The sequence below is a fragment of the Castanea sativa genome, chromosome 11 (genome assembly GCF_040712315.1).
Source record: "Castanea sativa cultivar Marrone di Chiusa Pesio chromosome 11, ASM4071231v1".
In the NCBI taxonomy this organism is placed as follows: Eukaryota; Viridiplantae; Streptophyta; class Magnoliopsida; order Fagales; family Fagaceae; genus Castanea; species Castanea sativa.
In genome coordinates this window covers 32,689,121-32,712,076 of record NC_134023.1, presented here as the reverse complement: position 1 = coordinate 32,712,076, position 22,956 = coordinate 32,689,121, and the positions used below count along the sequence as shown (strand labels likewise).

Here is a 22,956-nt window from a genome sequence, read left to right as displayed (position 1 = left end):
GTAAGTGAGTGGGAACCAAGTCAAGAGATGCATAGTTTGTGTAGAACATATTTATTTTGCAATTACTAGGCAAAGGTAAAAGCTAGTTGAATAGTACAATGTGATCTACGAATAGTCGTAAAAATAAACTAAATAGTAAAATAAGTTGGCAAAAATAATCTTTACCAAATGGACACTAAGGATCTGTTTGGAATCCGCTTATTATGCTAAAATTGAATTTTTTTGACTAAAAGTACTGTACATAAAAGTAAAAGTTAGCTGAAATAGTACCGTGAGACCTATGAATAATACCAAAAAGTGCAATGAAGCTCATAAATAATAGAAAAAATAAACTAAATACTAAAATAAGCTGGCAAAAATAATTTTTGTCAAACATATACTAAGCGTGCGTTTGGATTGGGCGTTTTGCCCAATCCGCGCTATCAGCGTTTTTTTGGTAGGTCCAATGGATACTGTTCACGTACTACCAAACTCACTTTTTTATAGATTTTTAGGTAAATGTGGATCTCATAGTACTATTCACATATTTAAAAATTATTTTGTTATAATATTTTTAATAATAAATTTTTAGTTTTTAGCAAATAAGCACTATCTAACGTGAATCTAAAAGTTAGATGCTAAAGAAACTTTCTGTCCTTACTCAGTTGATTCTTTGCCGTGTTTCAGACTCCCAAGGACGAGGAGGGGCAAGTTTCTCAAAGTTAGGTATCTAATTCTATTATTCTAGCTTCTCAAAAAAAAAAAAAAAAAAAAAAATTCTATTATTCTATAGTCATAAACCAGTTCAGGTTCCTTGATATCTTTTCATTAATGTAGCTGGAGTCTGGCCTGGTATGTGTTCAAATTGGAATTTTTTTTTTTTTTCCCACTTGAAGCCAACGTCTTTTACATTATATGTGAAATTGAGTCAAGAATTGACTAAATACTTTATCATAGGTCCAAGTGTGTTCAGCCTGTCCTTTTAAACAACTCAATTCTCTAGGTATGGTTAATTGGTATGCTCTAGTCCTCAAGCTTGGTTTCGACCAAACAGTGAGGTGAGCTGGACAGACCAGGCTGACAAATTTCTGTTCAAAAACAGCTAATAAAAAAGTAAAGCTCAACCGCGTTTAATTGATAGGTCAAGCTCTGAGCTAAAAGTCACTAAGCCTGATTTGCTTAACTTGTGAGTCACGCTTGGTCTTCTCATCATTCTCAGTATTACTCAGAATCATTTTGGTCTATTTGTCATGTTATGGTAGTTGTCAAATGCAAAAATGCCCTTATCTTTTCTGTGTATTCAACTGTTTGATATTTGTTAATTGATAATCTATCGTTTGTTTGAAAAATTTAACTCGAAATGATGAATTTAATTATTCAAACATTATTTTAACACTCATTGTCACGTGTGACAATGGTGGTTCCAGGAATATGTTTTAAGGTGGTCATTAAGAAAGTTAAATTATACAAAATTTAATAAAAAGATAATTTGAATATATCAACATAAAAAAAAAAAAAGCATTACAAGTTTTTTCTACTAACAAAGAGAAAAAGAAAAAATTGACTAATAAGAGATAAAGTGGGAATTGAGAATGTTGAGACTTGAGATGAGAGTAATAAAGTAAGAGAATTTAAATGATAATAAAGAAGAGAAAGAAAAACTGATGATATTTGTTGTAACTACGAGCTGAGTCATTAAAAAAAAAAAATTATTGCAACTGTAAAGCCAAAAAGAGCATAATTACCGGCACTACCAAGGAAAACTCATGAACTATAATATTATTTTTGAGTCCCTTTCTCAAGGGAAAATAAAATTAGAAATTATTTTTATGTAATAGGTTGAAAGAGTTACAGATTTGAATAATTATTTTTCTTTTTCTTTTTGAATAGGTTTTTTTGTTGAATAATTTGTTAACTCATTTTTGTTTGGTTTAGTCTTTTTTTTTTTTTTCCGGTTATTTTTGTTGTTATTTGTGCTTTTTTTTTTTTTTTGTGTTATTGAAGGGGGGTTTTTTTTTTGGGTGTTAGGGGATAAAGATTATGTTTATAGGGATAGAATTATTTTTTGAGAAATGCTACATCTACAACATTTTTAAAACAAATCTTTTGCAATAATTTGTGATTAGTGGGTTAAAAACTAATGTCAATATTGAGCCAAAATTAAAATTAGTAACCGCTTTTCGCTTAATACATAAGATTTGTTGTGAAATTATTGTAAAAATATTGTAAATGTAGCACTACTCTTATTTTTATTGAACCAAAATTCTTATAATTTTTAGGTCAGGGTAGTCAATATTTTTATTAGGGTAGTCCAAATAGGTTAATTTAGTGTATATATGTATGTATGTGTGTGTGTATATATGTGTATGTTTTTTTTTTTTTTGCATGTATATATATACAATTTTTGGCAAGTCAAGGTGGTCATGCGACCATCTTGAGTTACAAGTAGTGCCGCCCTTGATGTGTGGACCCAACATGTAGAATTTTTTACTATTTAAATGGGAGGTAAAATAGAGACAAAGTTTAAACTAAGAACCTCTTGCTTTAATTGCATGATAAACTATTATTTGTCTAAAAAGTTGTAAGCTATTAGGAAATGATGAGTTTAATAATTTAAACATTATTCTATATTAAATAATAGAAATTCCATTTGGATGGATGTCTTGAGTCATTCTAATATTTTATTTATTAATTTTAATCTCAGTCTAATTACTGTCTTCCTTTTAAATTAATGTTATATTTGGAACAGTTTAGTTACTGCACTATCAATCTTCACCCAACTCCAGAACAGTCTTTACCCAATTGTAGTTCTAATTATTTATTTAAACTCTGACTGCTCACAATAACTGTACGGAATAGTTGATTGGCTTCTAATCAAAGGTTAGTTTCTAATTTTTTACATGATACAGAGGCAATTGCTCTCTATAAATCTTCTTAAATGTCCTCTTTGGATTGTTGTTCAAGTTCCACAAGTTGCAAAAATGTGACGTCTTGAATGTAGTTTATGAATTATACCACTGTGGGGGCCCGAGGACCAAGATTGGAAACAACGCTGTAGCCTTTAGTTGTTCCTCATGAAGAAGCATCCATGGCCTGAGGAGTGAGGTGGTCCAAGGAGAGAGTGGGAAGTGACAGAGGGTCCTTGGCAAGGTTGTCAAAATCGGGATTCTACATAGGATCATGGGAGGTGGGTGGAATCGTAGATTGTAGGATCAGATCATGGATCGTAAGATTCTACATTACTAGAGAAAAAATGTTAGGAACCTAGAGAGGTTCCTAATGGGGATGGGTATGAATTGTAGGAGGATTGATGTGAATTGTAGGAAAATTGACTTAATTCGAGGTAGTCACCCTCCATAGAGAAAGAGAGAGATTAAGAGAGAGAGAGAAAGATGCACTAATGCATTAAGAAATTGGTTTATTCTTCATTTAAAATCTCATATTGGATTACAATCATGTATTTATAGGAGACTAGCTCTAATCTCATTGGCCCACATGACCTTATCCTATTGTAACTATCATTCCCCATGTGCATTAATTATTCCAACATGTGCTAAATGTGATTAACATTGGTTTTATTATTCCCCGTGTGAATTAATAATTCCAACATGTGCTAAATGTGATTAACATGCTTGGAATTGTAACTAACTAACTAACTAAATCTCATTACAACAATTATTATCCCTATGCTTATAGCATTCCTAACATTTCCCTACCCTTGAAAACACCTTGCCCACAAGGTGTTGTTGTAAAATGACACCTTCATTAGGGGAAACCAGCCACTAACCCAATACGCCAAAGCATCTTGACCGTTGATTACACGAATAGCTCCAAAGCAATTAATCACAACCCATGACATAGGAGCATAACGCAAAGCAGTTGTATTGAACTTAACCTTCAGCAATATAGAACTCAATTTCTTATAAAAATTGTGATCATCTCGACTATGGAATCCATCATTTATCCCATAACTACCACCAAGAAAAGAAGCATCTAATTCCTTGGCTTTGTGACAACCACTAATAAGCAATATGTGGCCCCCATAGCAAAGTCCAAATTCAATGGAATTGCCACCAAGATGCATGACTGTTAAGTCCATGCCTTCATTCATGATTATATGAGCAGCCCCATTTGTTGAAGCATGAGTTTGGCCAACATCAAACCCCATTGGATCACTTGTATTCACACCAACAGTGTGTTCTTGCTCCACACCAACAGCAACGGGTTCATGTATTGTGGATTCTTGGTCGGTCGAATCAAGAGATTGTAGTTCCTCTTCCGTCAAATTCCCAAAAACCTCTTGCAACCTTGAGAGCTCTTCATTCATGGCCTTGTTAGATTCAGCCAAGGTCTTGAATTTCTTTGAAATAGCCTCATTAGATTCTGTCAAGGCCTTTACCTTCTCTGAAACTTCATTCACCATTTGTCGTAAATCTTTCAAGATTTCTTGCCGGTCATATTCATCCGTCTCAAGATTGATGGCTCTGATACCAAATGTTAGCAACCTAGAGGTTCCTAATGGGGATGGGTATGAATTGTAAGAGGATTGATGTGAATTGTAAGAAAATTGACTTAATTCGAGGTAGTCACCCTCCATAGAGAAAGAGAGAGATTAAGAGAGAGAGAGAAAGATGCACTAATACACTAAGAAATTGGTTTATTCTTCATTGATATCTCATATTGGATTACAATCATGTATTTATAGGAGACTAACTCTAATCTCATTGGCTCACATGACCTTATCCTATTATAACTATTATTCCCCATGTGCATTAATAATTCCAACATGTGCTAAATGTGATTAACATTGGTTCTATTATACAATTGGTATCAGAGCCTGCTTTCCTGTAAACCATGACCGAGACTAGATCTTCTTCCTACATCAACGAATCTTTATCTCTCCTCAAAACTACCACAGATCACCATGCCCATTCGTTACAAGAGATTAATCAACAACTTGATGCCAATACTCAACAATTGAATGCCAATACCCAATAATTGAACGCCAATACTCAGCAATTAAACGCCATCAACTTAGCTTTGTAGAAACTCACTGAGGCAGAAGAACAGAGACAACAAGTTGCATCCTTGAAGTCCTCATCTCAAACTCAGAGTTCTCCCGGTGCACTTGCGGTGTCTTTGCCCCTGTCAAATCTGTCAAGAAGTGTGAAACTTGATTTTCCGAGATTCAAGGGAGATGACCTTGCTTCATGGTTGTACAAGGCCAATCAGTATTTTAATTTTTATCAAACACCTTTGTGCGAGAGGTTGTTAATGGCTTCTTTTCACATGGATGGGGATGCCTTGATTTGGTTTCAAGATAGTGACGAGAATGGGCTGTTTGCTACCTGGGAAGGGTTTGTAGAAGCTTTATTGACACGATTTGGGAGCATTGCATATGAAGACCCTATGGAATCCCTCACAAGATTGAAGCAAACAAGTAGTGTGGTGGTTTACAAAGGACAATTCGAAGCTTTGTCTAATAGGATCAGAGGTCTATCAGAGAGCCACAAGCTGAGTTATTTCTTGAGTGGTCTTAGAGATGAAGTGCGATTACCAGTGAAGAAGCTCAAACCCAAGAATCTTAATGAAGCTTTTGGATTGGCTAAAATCCAAGAAGAGTACTTGAACAGCAGCCATAGAAATTAGAGGTCTACAATTGTTGATTACACCAAGCCATCCATTTTGGGTCCAAAGCCTGAAGCAAAGTTTGATTCCAAATACAAACTGCCTTTACAAAGATTATCACCTGCTCAGATGGAGGAACGAAGAAAGAAGGGGTTGTGCTTCAACTGTGATGAGAAATTCTAGCCAAGACACCACTGTAAGTCAGCCAAATTGTTCTTGCTAGAAGGGTTTGTGTCCTTTACAAGAGTCCAACTCTAGTGTTCAGTTAGTAGAATGTGATGAGTTTGAGGTTACCCTTTTGCCATTGAATGGTGATACTTCTATAGAAAATAAAATTGATGTTGAAAGAGATGTTGCTGAGATAACATTATATGCTTTGTTGGGTAGTCCTTCACCTGGTACTATGAGGGTTAAAGGGAAAATTAATGGTCACTGGGTTACCATTTTAGTGGATACAGGCAGCACACACAATTTCTTGGATACTGCTATTTTGCCTATTTTGAAACTCTCACTAGATTCTACCTTATCCTTTGTGGTGAAAGTTGCCAATGGTGCTACCATTAGGACTCATGGTTTTTGTACTAATGTTAAAGTTTTAGTGCAAGGGCATGCTTTTGAAGTAGATTTAAATGTTATACCTTTAGGGGATTGTGAATTGGTTTTAGGCACTCAATGGCTTAGAACTCTTGGCATGATACAATGGGATTTTGAGGCTATGTTTATGAGGTTCCAACACATGGGTACCACAGTGACTTTGGAGGGTTTACACCCTACTGATCACTCTCTACAAGAGGGCAATCAATTCTTTAGGAAACCTGTGAGGAAAGACATCTTGTTGCAGATTGTGTCATTGGGGTCTGCTACTTCATCTGACCAAATTTGTGAGCCAGCTATTGAGCAGCTTTTATCTTAGTTTGCTTCAGTTTTTGCTACCCCAACTGGTCTGCCTCCTTGTAGAGGGCATGAGCATCAGATTATATTAAAGGATGGGACTAATCCCATTTGTCAACGACCCTATAGATATCCCCATTTTCAGAAGGCTGAGATTGAGAAGATTGTTGCTGAATTGTTAGAAGTGGGATCAATCAAACCAAGTCAGAGTCCATTTTCTTCTCCAGTTCTGTTGGTAAGGAAGGCAGATGGTTCTTGGCGAATGTGTGTGGATTATAGAGCTTTGAATCAGGCTACTGTCGAGGACAAATTCCCTATTCCAGTGGTGGATGAATTACTTGATGAGTTGGCTAGTTCCATCCTATTTGCTAAGTTGGATTTAAGGTCTGGCTATCACCAAATTAGAATGAGGGAGGAAGATATTCCTAAAACTGCTTTTAGGACTCATGATGGGCATTATGAGTTCTTGTTTATGCCATTTGATTTGACCAATGCTCCATCCACCTTTCAATCTTTAATGAATGATGTTTTTAGACCTTATTTGAGAAAATTTGTGCTGGTTTTTTTTATATGATATTCTGATCTTCAGTCCCTCTTTGGAGTCACACCTTCAACATCTTAGAATTGTCTTGGAGTTATTGTTAAAGCATCAGTTGTTTGCTAAAAGAAGTAAGTGTGTTTTTGGCTGTACAGAGGTGGAGTATCTTGGTCACATTATTTCTGGAAATGGTGTAAGTACTGATCCTAAAAAAACTGCTTTCATGGTATCTTGGCCTGTCCCTACTTCTGTTAAAGCTTTGAAGGGTTTTCTAGGTTTAATAGGCTATTATAGAAAGTTCATAAGGCATTATGGACAGATTGCTGCTCCTCTCAATGCTCTTTTAAGTAAGAATTCTTTCGTCTGAACACTTGAGGCAGAGGTAGCCTTCCAACAGCTTAAGACGGCAGTAAGTCAGCCCCCAGTTTTGGCATTACCTGACTTCACTCTTCCTTTTACTATAGAATGTGATGCATCTGGATTAGGTCTAGGGGCTGTCTTGATGCAACACCAAAGGCCTATTGCCTTTCATAGCCAAATGCTTAAAAGAAAGGCATTACAATTGTCTACTTATGAAAAAGAATTGCTTGCTTTGGTCACTGCTATCCACAAATGGAGACCTTACCTTCTAGGCAGACCTTTCATCATCAAAACTGACCAACAAAGTTTGAAATACATCCTTGAGCAACGAATTGCCACACCTGCTCAGCAAAAGTGGTTAACAAAGCTGTTGGGGTATTTGTTTGTGGTGGAATACAAGCAAGGAAGTGAGAATAAGGTGGCTGATGCCTTGTCTAGGAGATCTGATGCAGTTGCTAGTGATACTCCCAGTGTTAGTATAGACCCTCCTTCCTCATTGTGCTTGATATCCTTCCCTTGTCCCTCTTGGATTGATGAACTTAAGGCTAGCTATCATTCAAACCCTACTGTGCAGTCCTTGTTCCAGCAATTACAAGTTGATTCTACTAAGCCTAAGTTCTTTTCTCTACATAATGGACTGATTTTGTTTAAGGGTAGGGTGTATCTAGGACCTTCTTGTGGTTTGAAACCTAAGGTTCTACAATTGGTGCATGATAGTCCATTGGGTGGCCATTCTGGATTTTTGAAGTCTTACCATAGATTGAAGCAAGATTTTTATTGGGTTGGTATGAGGGTTGATCTGAAGAGACATATCAAAGAGTGTGGAGTATGTCAGCAAATGAAGCATGAGACCTGCCATCCAGATGGTTTGCTTCAACCCTTGCCCATACCTAATAAGCCTTGGATTGTAGTGAGCATGGATTTTGTGGTGGGCTTGCCTAGATCTCAAAGATTGGATGTGGTTATGGTTGTGGTGGATAGGTTGACCAAGTATGTTCATTTTATAGGCTTGTCTCATCCTTATTCAGCTGCTAAGGTAGCTGCCCTATTTGCTCAGCATGTCTTAAAGTTACATGGCATGCCTACCTCAATTGTATATGATAGAGACCTTATGTTTACAGCTAAATTTTGGGTTGAATAGTTTAAGCTTCAAGGGGTCCAGCTTGCTATGTCATCTACATATCATCCTCAGTCAGATGGGCAGACTGAAGTTGTCAATAAGAGTTTGGAACATTATTTAAGGACATTCTCTGCTGACAGGCCTACTGAATGGGCTGACTGGTTGTACCTAGCCGAGTTTTGGTTCAACACTAATTATCATACTGCCACAAAGATGACTCCTTATGAGGCTTTGTATGGTTTTAGCCCTTCTAAACTCTTTGATTATGTTCTTGGCACTACTCAAGTTGTAGCTGTGGACTCCATCTTGCAGTCTAGGCAGCAGATTCTTACCATGTTGAAACAGAATTTAGTGGATGCTCAAGCTAGGATGAAGCAGCATAGTGACCTTCATAGGACTGAGAGAATTTTTCAAGTTGGAGATTGGGTTTACCTCAGATTGCAGCCTTATAAGCAGTAGTCTCTTGCTACTAGGAGGTTTCATAAGCTGTCTCCAAGGTTTTTTGGTCCTTACAAGATTTTGGAGAAGATTGGAGATGTTGCTTATAAATTGGACCTGCCCCCTGAGTCAGCTATACACCCTGTGTTCCATGTCTCCTGCTTGAAGGCCAAATTGGGGAATCACAACATTTTTATTTCTATGTTGCCTTCTATGAACAATCAAGGCATCCTAACTCCAGAACCTGCAGCTGTCCTTCAGTCCAAAACTCATCAGCTTCGAAGGGGACCATCACTCAACTTCTCATCCAGTGGCAAGGTGGTTCAGTTGATGATGCCACTTGGGAAGATTTATTTTGTCTTCAGCAGCAATTTCCCCATCTTGTGGGCAAGATGTTCTAATGGGGGGAAGTATGTTAAGGAACTAGTTAATTGTATAGCATTTGTGCTAAGAAGTGAGCTGTGTGAAGTGGGTTAGTTATGACAGTTTTGGTTAGCTAGAGCAGTTGGGTTGTTATGAGTCAGTTGGGTTTGTATGAGTTAGTTAGTATGAGTTAGTTAGTTGTATTTGGCGGGAAGACTTGTGACTTGTATAAAGAGATGTGAAATGATATGGGATAATAATTGTTGTAATGAGATTTAGTTAGTTAGTTAGTTAGTTAGTTAGTTACAATTCCAAGCATGTTAATTACATTTAGCACATGTTGGAATTATTTATTCACATGGGGAATAATAGAACCAATGTTAATAACATTTAGCACATGTTGGAATTATTAATGCACATGAGGAATAATAGTTACAATAGGATAAGGTCATGTGGGTCAATGAGATTAGAGCTAGTCTCCTATAAATACATGATTGTAATCCAATAGGAGATATCAAAGGAAGAATAAACCAACTTCTTAGTGCATTAGTGCATCTCTCTCTTTCTCTCTCTCTCTCTCTCTCTCTCTCTCTCTTAATCTCTTTCTTTCTCTATGGAGGGTGACTACCTCAAATTAAGTCAATTTTCTTACAATTCCCATCAATTCCCTTACAATTCATACCCATCCCCATTAGGAATCTCTAGGTTCCTAACAAAAAAACAAAAAATACACATTGGTATGTCAAATAATTGCATACATTATACATTCATTGATATAATTACCATATATCACTACATTTATTTGTAAGCATCATTTACCACCTCAAAAATGTGACACTCTATTGGGATTTTTTTTTATTTGGGTCCAATTAACACTCTCTCTACATTAGAGTGGAAAAACTTGGTCTATTGAGATTTTATTTTTCATTTAGGTCCAACTAAGCTTTCTGTCAAGTTAAAGAAGATTACAAGAAACCAAGGTTATTTGGGATCGTCAAAATCGTACGATCCTACCGATTCTGAATGATTGCAAAGTTCCTTAAAAGACCCGGATCATTTTAAGCAGATGGGATCGTAATATTGTAGGATCCTAAGATCCAGATTAGGATTTTGACAACTATGGTCCTTGGGGAATATAAAAGGTGAAGGTGGGCGCCTTAGAGGATAAACAAGATATTTGTGGGAGGTTTCTTGTAAGGTCTTGCCTACTCCTTCGTATTAAATGACTAGTAACAGTTTTATCAGTTGCATTAATGAGGAAGTAACTTGAATAGTAGATCCACAGTTCAGTAGTTCCTTCCACCACCTTCACCAGAAGTCTAATGGGACAAGTGTCCTAAGGAGATTTAGGAGGATTAAAGATGAAGTGCTAGGATACAAGAGGCAATAGAGTATATAAAGGAAAGAGTTTCTCAGATAAAGGGGATTCAGAAAAAATCAAGAGAAAGAGATAAAAGCTAGAACAACAACTGAGAGAAAGAGAGTGGACAGTATATGTAACAGCCAAGAACATTGTTTTCGGGCAAGCTTGTAAAGATCTATTTATACATTTAAATCTTAGACTTCTGATTCATCCTACTCTATCTATGTCCTCGGCCAAAACCCAAACTTGTTCATCACACTCTCTTTACAAATATATATTGATTTGGGCTGGGTTTGGGACCATCAATCTCACTATTCTAAGTGGGCTTGGATAACCAAGGAAACGTGCCCTTACAAACACTATAGTTAATAGCAGAAATCAACAAAGTCATTAATCTCTAATTTTTAGATTAATTATTTTAATTAAAACTATTATTGCTGAACTTGATTTATCTAAATATTTTAACTGTTTGTTAGATATGATAGGATTTGAAACCTACCGCTTTTGTTTTTTGATGATTGCTCTTTTCTATCAAATCAAGATATTAATGAGTTTTTTTCTTTTAAAAAAATGACAATAAGAGATTTCACCGGTTAAACTAAAAGCAAGCCACTCCAAAATATATTAATCATTGATTATTTTGAGCTCTATATATTGAAAATAGGAGGTCAAAGAGAACAGTACCATGTCATGTCTTGAATGGGTCTTTAAAATGGTTTATCGATTCGAGGCCCTAAAAATGACGTAGATTTGTTTACTAAAAATTGTGCCACAGGATTTTTGAGTTCTTTCTGGCTAATTCATAGATTGAATCACAAGAATGTTGGTTTAACTGCATAATGTATATTCATCATACGGCTGATAATGAAGTAGACTGATAAATATTGTTACTAATCCCCAAACGATCAAAGATTATATCTTTTTTTAGTTGTTTCATAATGCTAGGACCTATACATAAATGATAGAACTCAAGCCTCTTTGTTTGTTAACAGATTGAAAATAATTCGTGGCCATGTTACAAAGTAAGATTAGTCTGTCCATTGTTATTATCTTATGGAGTCTTGGAGCTGAAATTTGTTTAACTGTTCTTGATGATGTTAAAGAAAGAGGAATGCATCCACTCCATGCTCATACCATGCTTGATGCTTGTTCCTTTACTATTTAGATTTGCATACTGCATACACATCCTGTGTATGAGGTCTATTTTTATTTTTATTTTTAATTTCAGTAAAAGTTTTACTCTCAAAAAAAAAAATTAAAGCCCTTGACTGATCCTTGGAAGGAATTTAAAGAGGTTAGACGTATAAATTCAATAATTAGTGGAGAAGTCTAAATGAGGAATTGAACCTTTTTTGGCAGACTTCTATTTCTGAGTCTATTTGCAAATAGGATGTGGTGTGTGTGTGTGTGACTTTTATTCAAGAGAAAGACCAACCAAGGGAGTCAAATATGACTCACAATTTATGACGATGCGAAATTTTGATCATTAAATAGTTTTCTCTTGTTGCTTTCTTTTCTATCACAATTTCTAAAAAAATGTAGAAACCAATGGATAAGTGCTAATCTGACTCATTCTCTCTATTCAATGATTATTAATATTATAGGTTCAAATTAAGTTACATCCATGTTCCTTCTCAAGATGTCTTGCTGGAGCCATGTGTGGGTGCCACCACTGCTCTGAGCTAACTTCTTCCTCTAGAAAAGGAAAAATAGAAAAGCACTAACGCTGCTTATGCATGCAATATTTTGTAACTCTTTTCTTAAATTTCCATAATCAGTCCACTCAATTTTTATTTATTTATTTATTATTCAATAATTACAACGAGGAGGGAGGAAGATTTAAACTCTAAATGTCTTCATTGAAAATACAAGTTTAACTACAATCAATGATGGAGCTAAAATTTTTTCTTAAGGAGGGTCTAGTTAAATGTATTATTGTATTTCGGTATCTTTATTTCTCTTAACATAAATGAGTATGACTTTTGTGTGGCTACTTTTTGTACTCCCAGGGAAATTATTTGCGTACTCCCTGAGAAATTATTGCAGTCCCACATCGCCAGAACACTTTCCCACTTTCTGCCTTATAAGCTTGAGCCGAAAATAGTAGTGTACCATCAGTTAGTTTTCCTAGGAGTACAAAAAGTAGCCACACAACTTTATTTTTGGAAAAAAAAAAACTTTTGCAAAAGATATTTATTTATATATTTTTATAAACTTATGTTTTAAATATTCCTAAACTTTCCTTCATCTCATCCCCTTCCCCTATATATATGTGTGTGCGTGTGTGTTTGTGTTTCTAAAAAAAAAAAGATACTCAGTATTGTTGAATCGTCCCACATCGGTAAGGTGTGATATTGAGAAGGAGTTTATCACTTGCTCCACGACACTAACTGTCGCATGTAATTTTGGTGTTGACGTGTGAGTGTATTCCCTTATCTTATCCCCTTCCCTATATATATATATATGTGTGTGTGTGTGTGTTTGTGTTTCTTAAAAAAAAAAAAATTTCTAAACTTAATAACTTATAATGACTAAAAATAAATATTAAAAGGAAAATAAATGAGACAACAATAAATTAAAGAGTATTTAATTATTTTTACATTTTTTTTAAAAAATGTAGGGGCTATTACCTAAGATTTAGAGGGCGTTTGGATAGCACTTTTCTGCGTCCACGTCTAGTTTTTTTTTTCAACGCGTGTTTGTTACTGTTCATTGGCCATGAACAGTAATTTTAGGCCAATGAACAGTAACTTCTGGAATGAACAGTGTTTTTTACCCATTTAAAAATTATTTTGCTACAGTATTTTCAGTTTTCAGCAATAAGTTCTATCCAAACGGACTCTTATTCAATTTTTTTGAAAAAAATTTAATATTAAAATACAAGATTCTTGATCAACTTTCTCAACTTTAATCACACCTGTTAAGACTAAAGATTGAAAAAACAAAGGGTTGCATTTTTTTTCCTTGTAAAATAATAAAAATAGGGACTAGGTAGCAACTAGTCCTTGGATTCTCTAAAACGCGAGCATAGCAACGTATACTTCGTAGCTGAATTGAGTGAGACATGTCATACTAGTGGGTTGGAGTTGTTTTCAGTTTGATTAGAGATCGCCAGTGTCACTATACTCAATTTTGCCAACATTGAAAATACTAATGGCATGTTTGGATGTTTAAAAAAGGAGGGAGAGTAGAGTAGAGGGAAGGGGAGTAATTCAATTACCTTGTTTGAGAGTTTTTTAAGGAAGGAGGGGGAGGGATTTGGAGGGGTTTGGAGGGGTTTCAACTACCTCCAACCCCCTCATTTTTAATTCCCCCAAATTGGAGAGATTTGGAGGGAGAGTAGAGCACATAAAATTATTTATAAAGTAAATTACCTAATTTACCCTTATTATATTTATAAAATTACAATGTTAAAAACAAGGGGAAGGGTTAATTACTCCCTTCTCCCTTACTAATTATAAAAACATCCAAACAAGGTGGAGGGTAATCATTCTCCTCTACTCTCCTCCCCACTACTCCCCTCCCCTCTACTCCCCTCTACTCTCCTCCCTCTCTAAACTCCCAAACAGGCCATAAGTGTCGGTTTAGGAATTGAAGCTAAGAAAATGAATTAAATAGTATAGTGGGCTTATGAATAATATCAAAAAATATTCATAAATAGTAGCAAAAATAAGCTAAAAGTATAGATAAGTCAAAATTTTCAGATCATCCCAAACAGATATAAGTGCCTATTTGGTACCGCTTTTAGGGGGGGGGAAAAAAAAGGTGGTTTCAAAATGTTTTGTGTTTGGTAAGCATTTCCTATGCTACGTTTTCAGCCCCAAAACGTGAAATATCACAATTTTGCACTTGATCCTCCAAAAAAAAAAAAAAAAAAAAAGAAGCTACCGTTGGAAACTTTTTCTCATTTCCTTAATTATCCTTATATTTTTTCCCAAAACCCAATTTTACCCTTATTCCCCAAGAACACAACACTAGTACACAACCTATAAAAATCAACACAACACAACCCATTCTCAAAAAATTGGTGTTGCTAGTGACCAAACTCACCTTGCTAGAGTTAGGGTCGGTTGCCGAAGTGAGAGAGACATGGTTTGCCAAGAAGCTAGAGGGTCGATTTACAAAATCAATTATAACCACAAATAAAACCATAACAATGTTTCTTGTATACCTGCACATGGCATACAAATTAAGAAAGAGATGTACAACGAAGATAAATTCCTAAGAAGATTCGAGAAATAAAGAGGGAGAGAAGGAGAAAGGTGAAGAAGACGAGGAGGTGTAAATGGAAACTGTATTGGAAAAATAAGTGTGATGTGGTATAAATGGTATAAATAAGAAGACAAGAATATCCACAAGTTTGTTTTACGTGTAGGTAATATAAATTTTTATTTTGATTAATAATCTACTTCACTTAAAATTGAAGGAAAAAAAAAAAGTAATCTATTTTTTTTAATTCTTAAATGCACTAGTAGCATCACTATATCAATTTTTTTACCATATAAAATTATCTTATCTATTTGCTTGTTACTTGTATCTCTACATTATAATGCATTTTTCATTCTCTCCAACTGTCTTATATATGTTTTGTCATTTTTAGTAATTTACACTTTACATTGCAATTTCATAACTACTAGTCAAACACTCTGCTTTTTTAGAAAGCTCAATATAAAAAAGTTGAACCAAATTTAGTTTTCTGTTTTTATTCCCACATTTTTTTTTAAGTATTGAAAACGAAAATGAGAACCGAAAATGACACAAATAAGTTTTCATTAGTGGATCCCATAGAAAACAGGAAATAAACCATATTTTTTTGATGAACCAAACCATGGCCATAGTCACTTATCCACAAAGGAAAAGTAAGGGTCGAATGTTGAAAATTATAATAATTAACCAATATACAAGAAGACCAAATTACCTTCGGGGGGTTCAACTTCTTAACCAGACTTATTAATCGGTTCCTTAAGTCAGTGGGCTCTCCCGCCACCAACCACCGTTACTATCGAGGTAGTTTTGTGAGGATTCATTCTGGCTCAAGCAACGTACGGTCATTTTAATTTTCAAGTTTCTGGTGGAAATTAAACTAACTCTGATAGTGATTATGACCATGATAATGAACCCTTACTAATATTAATATGTAACCCAACAAAAAAAAAAAAAACTATGATTAAGCGTAGGATGAACGTTTTTAATCTTAAATATTACACCAATTCTTCCTCTTTTTCTTCGTTTTTTTTGTTTTGTTTTGTTTTGTTTTCGGTTTACCATTTCTTTCTGCTTACAGAATAATTGGCGTAGAACTTGTCCACTGTCTTTAGAATTAGTGCATGACAGCCAGAACGGCGTTAAGTATCGATGTGGATCACTAGAAAGAGGAAAAGACAAAACTTTTCTCTGACTATGACAGTATAATTTTTGTTTTGCACCATACAAACATATTTATTTTATCACACACGCTCTAGTAATTACATCCAATCCACTTTTTTAATATGGCATAATTATTGTTAATGTTTTTTTTTTTGAGAATCAATTATTGTTAAAGTTGATTTATTATTAATGTCATAAAACTAGATCTAGATTTGCTATTAAAAAAATAAGCTGGTTGTAGATTATATTTAAAAAAATATTAACTATAACTTTCATCCCGTCAACAATGATGTTTCTGTAAAATTCTTATGCTCTCACTCTAAATAGAAATGAACCTTTATTGATGAAAGAGTAAAAGAATACAAGTGATTATACATACAAGCCGTGATCCTTTATAGACAGAGACTAAAGCAAGCAAAGAAAACTATCAAATAACTAACTCCCTAAAAAAAAGGGAAAAAACTGTTACAGTCACACTCCAGCTCATGCACACGTGTCCAATCAGCTTCCCAACATCCTTGCATACGTGGCAACATCTATTGCATTGAGTACATGATTTGATCATAGTGAGGCATTGCTTCAATCAGAGCCATAGCAACTGTTTGATCAATGCCTTTGTCACCTTGAAGCTGTGAGTTGATCTGATTAGTAAAATGAACTTCTCCTTGATGCAAGGGATCATCCTGCTTTGCCATTTTAACAGTTTCTTTTCTTGAAAGTTGAATAATAAAATGAACTTAAGATCATGAATTAGTGCCCATTCAATAACTTACAATATAAGTGTTATGGGGTGTGAGGGATAAAAGTTGGGGTTCAAGTCTCCAAGAGGGAGTTTTATACACATATACACTTAGATTAGGCTATAGTAGAATTTCTATTTTGTATTAAAAAAAAAAAAACCTAACAATTTTAGCTCTTATGGTGGTTTCCAAAAAAAAAAAAATAACTCTCATAGTCCCTTTACAAAATCCAATGGAACATTATTTAGGAGATGTTTAGTTTGTCATGATGTTACATTACATAGTGATATTATATTGTTGTAATCTTACGTTAATGTAATCTCAATATAAGAATATAACATTACATTGTTTAGGAATGTGATGAGATTAAGATGATGTGATATATTTTGTAATTTAGATTATGGTAATTTTTTTTAGAAATGATTATGGTAATGTTAGAAATTATAAAATAAACCAAAAATCTTAATATCACATCATCATAATGTGCATAACATTAACGGCACATTACAGCAAACCAAACGCTCCCTTAATGTATATATATTTTTATTTAATATGTTGAGGTATAAGTTTTAAAATTTATTCTCCTTAATTTTTATTTATTTGTTGGATATAAAAAACTGGTGTCTTAACTCTTGCCCAGACAATTTCAATATTTTACTCCCGAGGCACCTTGAAAATCTCATGGAATGAGAGCGTGGATTGACCTTGACACCTTCAGTTTCATGTTACATCCCAGAACAATTTGTCTACCACTTGGGTACCATTGAGAATCTCTTTAATTAAAACGTTAGTGAAATGGGGTTAGGATTTTTTTTTTATTTTTATAAAATTTCTTTTCAAATTCTTTTTGATGTATCCAAAAATAGAATATAGCACTAACAATTTGGAATGGAGAGAATATGTAGTAATGTAAAAAGAGTAAAAAATATATTAACGGATACTCTTGTATACTCGTTAAGGAAGCTACAACATGATTCCATATATATTAAAATACAATTCTAAAAACTAATAAACAAATGCTCTTTAAATTGAAGTGATTGACTCCCTCTAAAAAAACAAAACCACCGATAAACTATATTAAAAAAAAAAAAAACTAACTTAAAAGATTCACTAATTTCAACTTCACTTTATAAAAAGTAAAAAAAAAAAAAACCATATTTATGATACGTATGGTTGAATACTTGAATGTTAACTGAAGCCTACACCTTCAGTGCACGTTAGCCACACCTCACCTTTAAAGAAATAATAATAATAAAAAAAGAAATCAAAGTCTTCCTTCAACTTCAACTCTCTCTCTCTCTCTCTAAAGTCTTTTAACTCTCAACTACCCGCCATATCTCCAATCCTCAACATTTACTTCTCTTTCTCTCTCTCTCTCTAAAAAGGCTTCAATGTACGGGGGCCGGAACTCTAGCTCGACGGGCTCAAGGAGCGTTCCCTACTCGCCTGCTTCCGTATACTCCGACACCTCCACCGCCACCGCCCGTAGCTCCTCCAGTTCCAAGAGCTCCGTCGCCTCCGCCGCACGCTCCGTCGCCGGAGTCTTCGTCTCCTGCTTCACTCCTCCCGTGGATACTAGGAGCTCCGCTAAGAGCTTCGCTGACTCTGACGAATTCAAACCTGGTAAACTAAACTGACTTCCATTTTCTCTCAACTTCTTCTACTATATATATATATATATGTGGTCAAAAGAAACAGAGTCAACTTTCACAGCTTTTACCGGTTTTGGATCTTCATGATCCGAATCCGGAAGTTTGTATTGGTTGCTGAGAATACTGTGAGAGCTGAGGAATATAAAACACTATTTTTTTGTTTTTGTTTTTATTTTTTGTTTGTTGTTTTTAATATTAAGACGTTTATGTTTATTGTTAGATTTAATTATTCAACTGACATTTTCCTGGAACGATCGAAAATTTATCATCATGGTGTCAGAGGATGTCTGTCTGGATTCAAATCCTGTCTCCACCGTACTGCCCATTCAGCTTGAGCTTTTGAGATAATCAATAATAGTTTTTATCGTTTAAAACCTGAGTTGATCAGGTTGCTCTATTCATTTATCATACATAGCCAAACTCCTTCAAATCATTTGTGATAAGCTCTCCATCTATTGAAAATAAGTAGTTTACTCTCAATTTATGAAAATTGTTAAATCACAGAGGGAATCCACAAGGAACTAGTATTAGCTTTTTGTTTGCTCGTTGTTTTTATTGTTGGCATATTTGATGAATAATATGGATTTGTGAGTGCTATGTTAAATCAATATTCATTTGCATTTGTGGGATGTTTCAATAGACTATTTATCTGTTGCTTGCTTTCTCAGCTGTATCGGATGCTTCAAGAGCTGGAAGTGAGAGAAAACGTGGTTCTAATCGAGGGGTCTATGCCGCTGCAAATAACTCAACACATGAGCGGGAGCCTGGGAGCGTAAAATTCAACATAGAGGAAATCCTCAAGGCCACGAGGAATTTCTCCCCATCTTTTAAGATCGGACAAGGCGGGTTTGGGACAGTCTTTAGGGGGAGACTTGAAGATGGAACCTTAGTTGCCGTAAAACGTGCTAAGAAGGTTCGGTGAGAGTTGTTTAGGATAATTCCAATTTCTGGGTCTGACACAAACTTATGGGACTTCACATTTAAGTCAACAAAATGTGTGACATAGAGCTTTAACAAGTACTTGCTTGCCTTTCTTTTCTTTGCAGAGTGTATATGATAAGCATTTGGGAGTGGAATTCCAGAGTGAGATTCGAACATTGGCACAGGTGGAGCATTTGAATCTGGTCAAGTTTTATGGATATTTGGAGCACGGAGATGAAAGGATTGTTGTTGTGGAGTATGTTCCCAATGGAACCCTCAGAGAACACTTGGATTGTGAGTTCTCTTCGTGTGGATTTACTTCCACTCACTCTTTGTGTGTGTGTTTTGCCTTGAGTTCCTGAAATCTGATTGGAGAACTAATGCAGGTATTCATGGCAATATTCTGGACCTTGCTGCACGGCTAGATATTGCAATTGATGTGGCCCATGCCATCACCTATCTTCATATGTATACAGGTATACCTTTAGGGGTGACTTAATTCATCTGTCTTGTCAAAATTCAAGTTGTTTGCCTTAGAGAGTGTAGAAGCTATTTCGAGAGGTCCAACAGGATTTTCTGTCAATTCCCTTGCAGATCGCCCTATCATTCATAGAGACATAAAATCTTCCAACATTCTCCTCACGGAAAACCTTAGAGCCAAGGTAGCTGACTTTGGTTTTGCTAGACTGGCAGCTGACAGTGATTCAGGTGTTACTCATGTGTCTACCCAAGTTAAAGGAACTGCTGGCTACTTGGACCCTGAGTACCTCAGAACCTATCAACTTACTGAGAAAAGCGATGTGTATTCATTTGGTGTGTTATTGGTTGAACTAGTTACAGGCAGACGTCCAATTGAACCAAAACGAGAACTCAAGGAGCGGATAACGGCAAAATGGGTATGATTTTTTATTTCTATCTTTTCTTTTGGTCATTATCCGTATTAATCCATAACTTTCTGTGAAAAGGGGGTAAAAGTAAGTAAGTTCTTGACCTGTTTAACAAAAATCCATATGATTGTGTTCACACGTTGATCAAATGCCTCCCACCTAGTCTTTGCAACAATTATCCAACTCTATCTTTTAACTGGATAGGTTGATTAAATTTTACAAAAGAAAGAAAATTCTTTTCCCTAATGCGACTTTGATGTCAAGTTCAGGCCATGAAGAAGTTCACTGATGGAGAAGCTATTACAACATTGGACCCAAAGCTGGAATGCGATGCTGCAAATAACTTGGCCATTGAAAAGATACTAGAACTAGCCTTACAATGTTTGGCTCCGCGCAGACAGAATCGGCCTAGCATGAGGAGGTGTGCAGAGATACTCTGGAGTATCCGTAAGGATTACAGGGAGTTATCAGTTTCAGATGGCCGTTCACTCTCATCCTATTCCATGAGGAGCACTTCAACAAGAGAGCAATGAGAGAAGTAGTATAAAAGATCTCTAAGGTGCGAGTAGTGAGCGTCAACGAATTCACATTTGAACCAGAGATGGATAAATGGAATTAAGTAGAGATTGAAAACCCAGCAGGGGGAACCAAGCAAGTGGAGTATTCGAATCAAGATGGTTCACGGTAGGATGAAGTCAATAACCTTGAAGAAGTGCATCCATAGACAATGCTGGGAAAAAGGTTCAATTGTTGCTAGAAAATATGGAGGGAATTTGTTTATAATTTGTTCGTTAGATTTGGCTTGTGTATAGGAAATTTTAGTTTGAGATGGGGGAAGTGCTCTACTTCCTCCCACCTTTGTGTGTACTTCTTTTTGATGAATTGTGTTTATTGTTTTGATTCTTCTCAAAGGAATCTAAGAACATTGATAAGGTCTATATTTGTATTTAGGTAATATTACAATAGCTAGTTGTGTAATTCTTCAAAAACTCATGTATGGGGTTGGGTGCTACATTCCATCTGACGGTGTTTTTTGATGGTTGACCCGAAGAGGACAGCAGAAAGAAGAAGACTTCCAAAGAGGAAAAAACAAGACGCGTTTTTTTTGGGGGCCAAAACATATTTTTCCGTGTTCCAGAAGTCGTACTTTGATTTGAAGGAAGGGAAATATAAAAAATAAAGTGCTAATATTTACATTACATAATTATAATTTTTTTTCCCATCAGCAATTTTGATAGGCCACTACAGTGTTCTCATCTATAGAAATCAGTTCCTTTTTGCGACATTTTGTACCGACATGCATAGTCAAAAGTGAACAGCTGCGTGTGTTTTGTTGCAGTCACTTTAGGAAAGAAGTAAAAGGAGAGAAAGTGAGAGAAAAAAAAAAGTATGACTTGTCTGGTAAGACTTTAAAGAGAGAGGATGATAATATTTGATGTATATTAAGTGGAAAATTAAGATTCAAATTTCTTTTCCCACTTGTGTTGTAATAATTGAATTATATATATATATATATATATATATATATATATAATATTTGTCATATAATAGGGATATAATAATAAATTTTTACAAATTATTTTTTTTTCCTTTCATTTTTCTTTCTTACACAACAAAAGAAATATATACTAATTTTCTATCAATCCATTTCTCTAACTTTCTTACTAAAATGGTCTCTACTCTATGGAAAATGCTAGAGTTATAGTTTTTTTAACAAAAATTGATATTAGTGAAATGGCTCAAATGAGAATCAATGATCATTTACTACAATAAAAATTTGTAAAAATCTTATAAAATAGTTTGTGACCCTTTTTTTTCTTTTTTTCTTTTTTTCCCAAGTATTAATAAAGTATTCTAAAAAACAAAGTAGTAATCAAGTAATTCTTTTTGGCCAAAACTTTGTGATAAGCCACTAATTTAAGCGATCTCATAATTTAAATTTTCATTTTGTTTTTATACAATTTATAGTAGGTCATCACTATTTGTTATGCATGCAGTCACTTGGGGCGAGCTGATAACCTGATACTCCTCACAAAAGATGAAGCCATCGTTAAGTTCTTATAAGAAGCAAGAGTATATTTGTCTCCTGTTGGAGTGCACAACTTCTTTGGTACTTCAGAAATTCAGCAAAAGGAGAAATCCCAAAAGTTCACCTTCCATCACTAAAGTTCTTTGTTTGTTTTATATTAAACTCAATGTCTTCAAAATTTTAGGGTGAGTTCAAGCATGTGGTAATAATATTCTTTATAGTGTTCCATGTCTATATGATTTAAACCCCATGTTTAGCTTAAACTCACTCGCTAGAGAAAGTTGTAGCTATTTTCTACCGGAAATTCTATAACAAAGTCAACACAAATTTATTGTTTTTTTTTTAAAGCTTAAAATTATATTTCTTCTTCCCAAATTTTTGCAGGTCTCACACCAAAAATGACGAGCAAAAAAGAAAAAAAAAATGTAGTTCCTCGATATAGATCCCCACTCCAATGTAAGTCAAAAATCAAGGTGAGTAAAGAATCATAGGGGTGAAGTGTGGGCATGAACAAAAAAGGAAGTCTCTCATTTAGTGGAGTTTGCAACGACTTATTATTAAGCAATAAGGCTGGCCATTAACGAAGATGTGGATGTATGTGAGTGACTGGTTATTGTCGAAAGTAATGTTGTGTCTCTTGTTAAATAAAAAGGACTTGACCCAAAACCAAAAAAAAAAAA

The 22,956-nt window shown here is 35.0% G+C and overlaps 1 protein-coding gene across 1 annotated transcript; it reads left to right on the top strand.

Annotated features, from left to right (window-relative positions):
* Window positions 1–18,081: 18,081 nt before the first annotated feature.
* Window positions 18,082–21,447, top strand: LOC142615091 (calmodulin-binding receptor-like cytoplasmic kinase 2). The gene is made up of 6 exons (XM_075787783.1): window positions 18,082–18,410; window positions 19,108–19,352; window positions 19,486–19,654; window positions 19,747–19,836; window positions 19,955–20,256; window positions 20,517–21,447. Exons 1-6 carry the CDS (start codon window positions 18,179–18,181, stop codon window positions 20,778–20,780), a joined length of 1,302 nt encoding a protein of 433 aa, XP_075643898.1. The 5' UTR covers window positions 18,082–18,178; the 3' UTR covers window positions 20,781–21,447.
* Window positions 21,448–22,956: the final 1,509 nt, after the last annotated feature.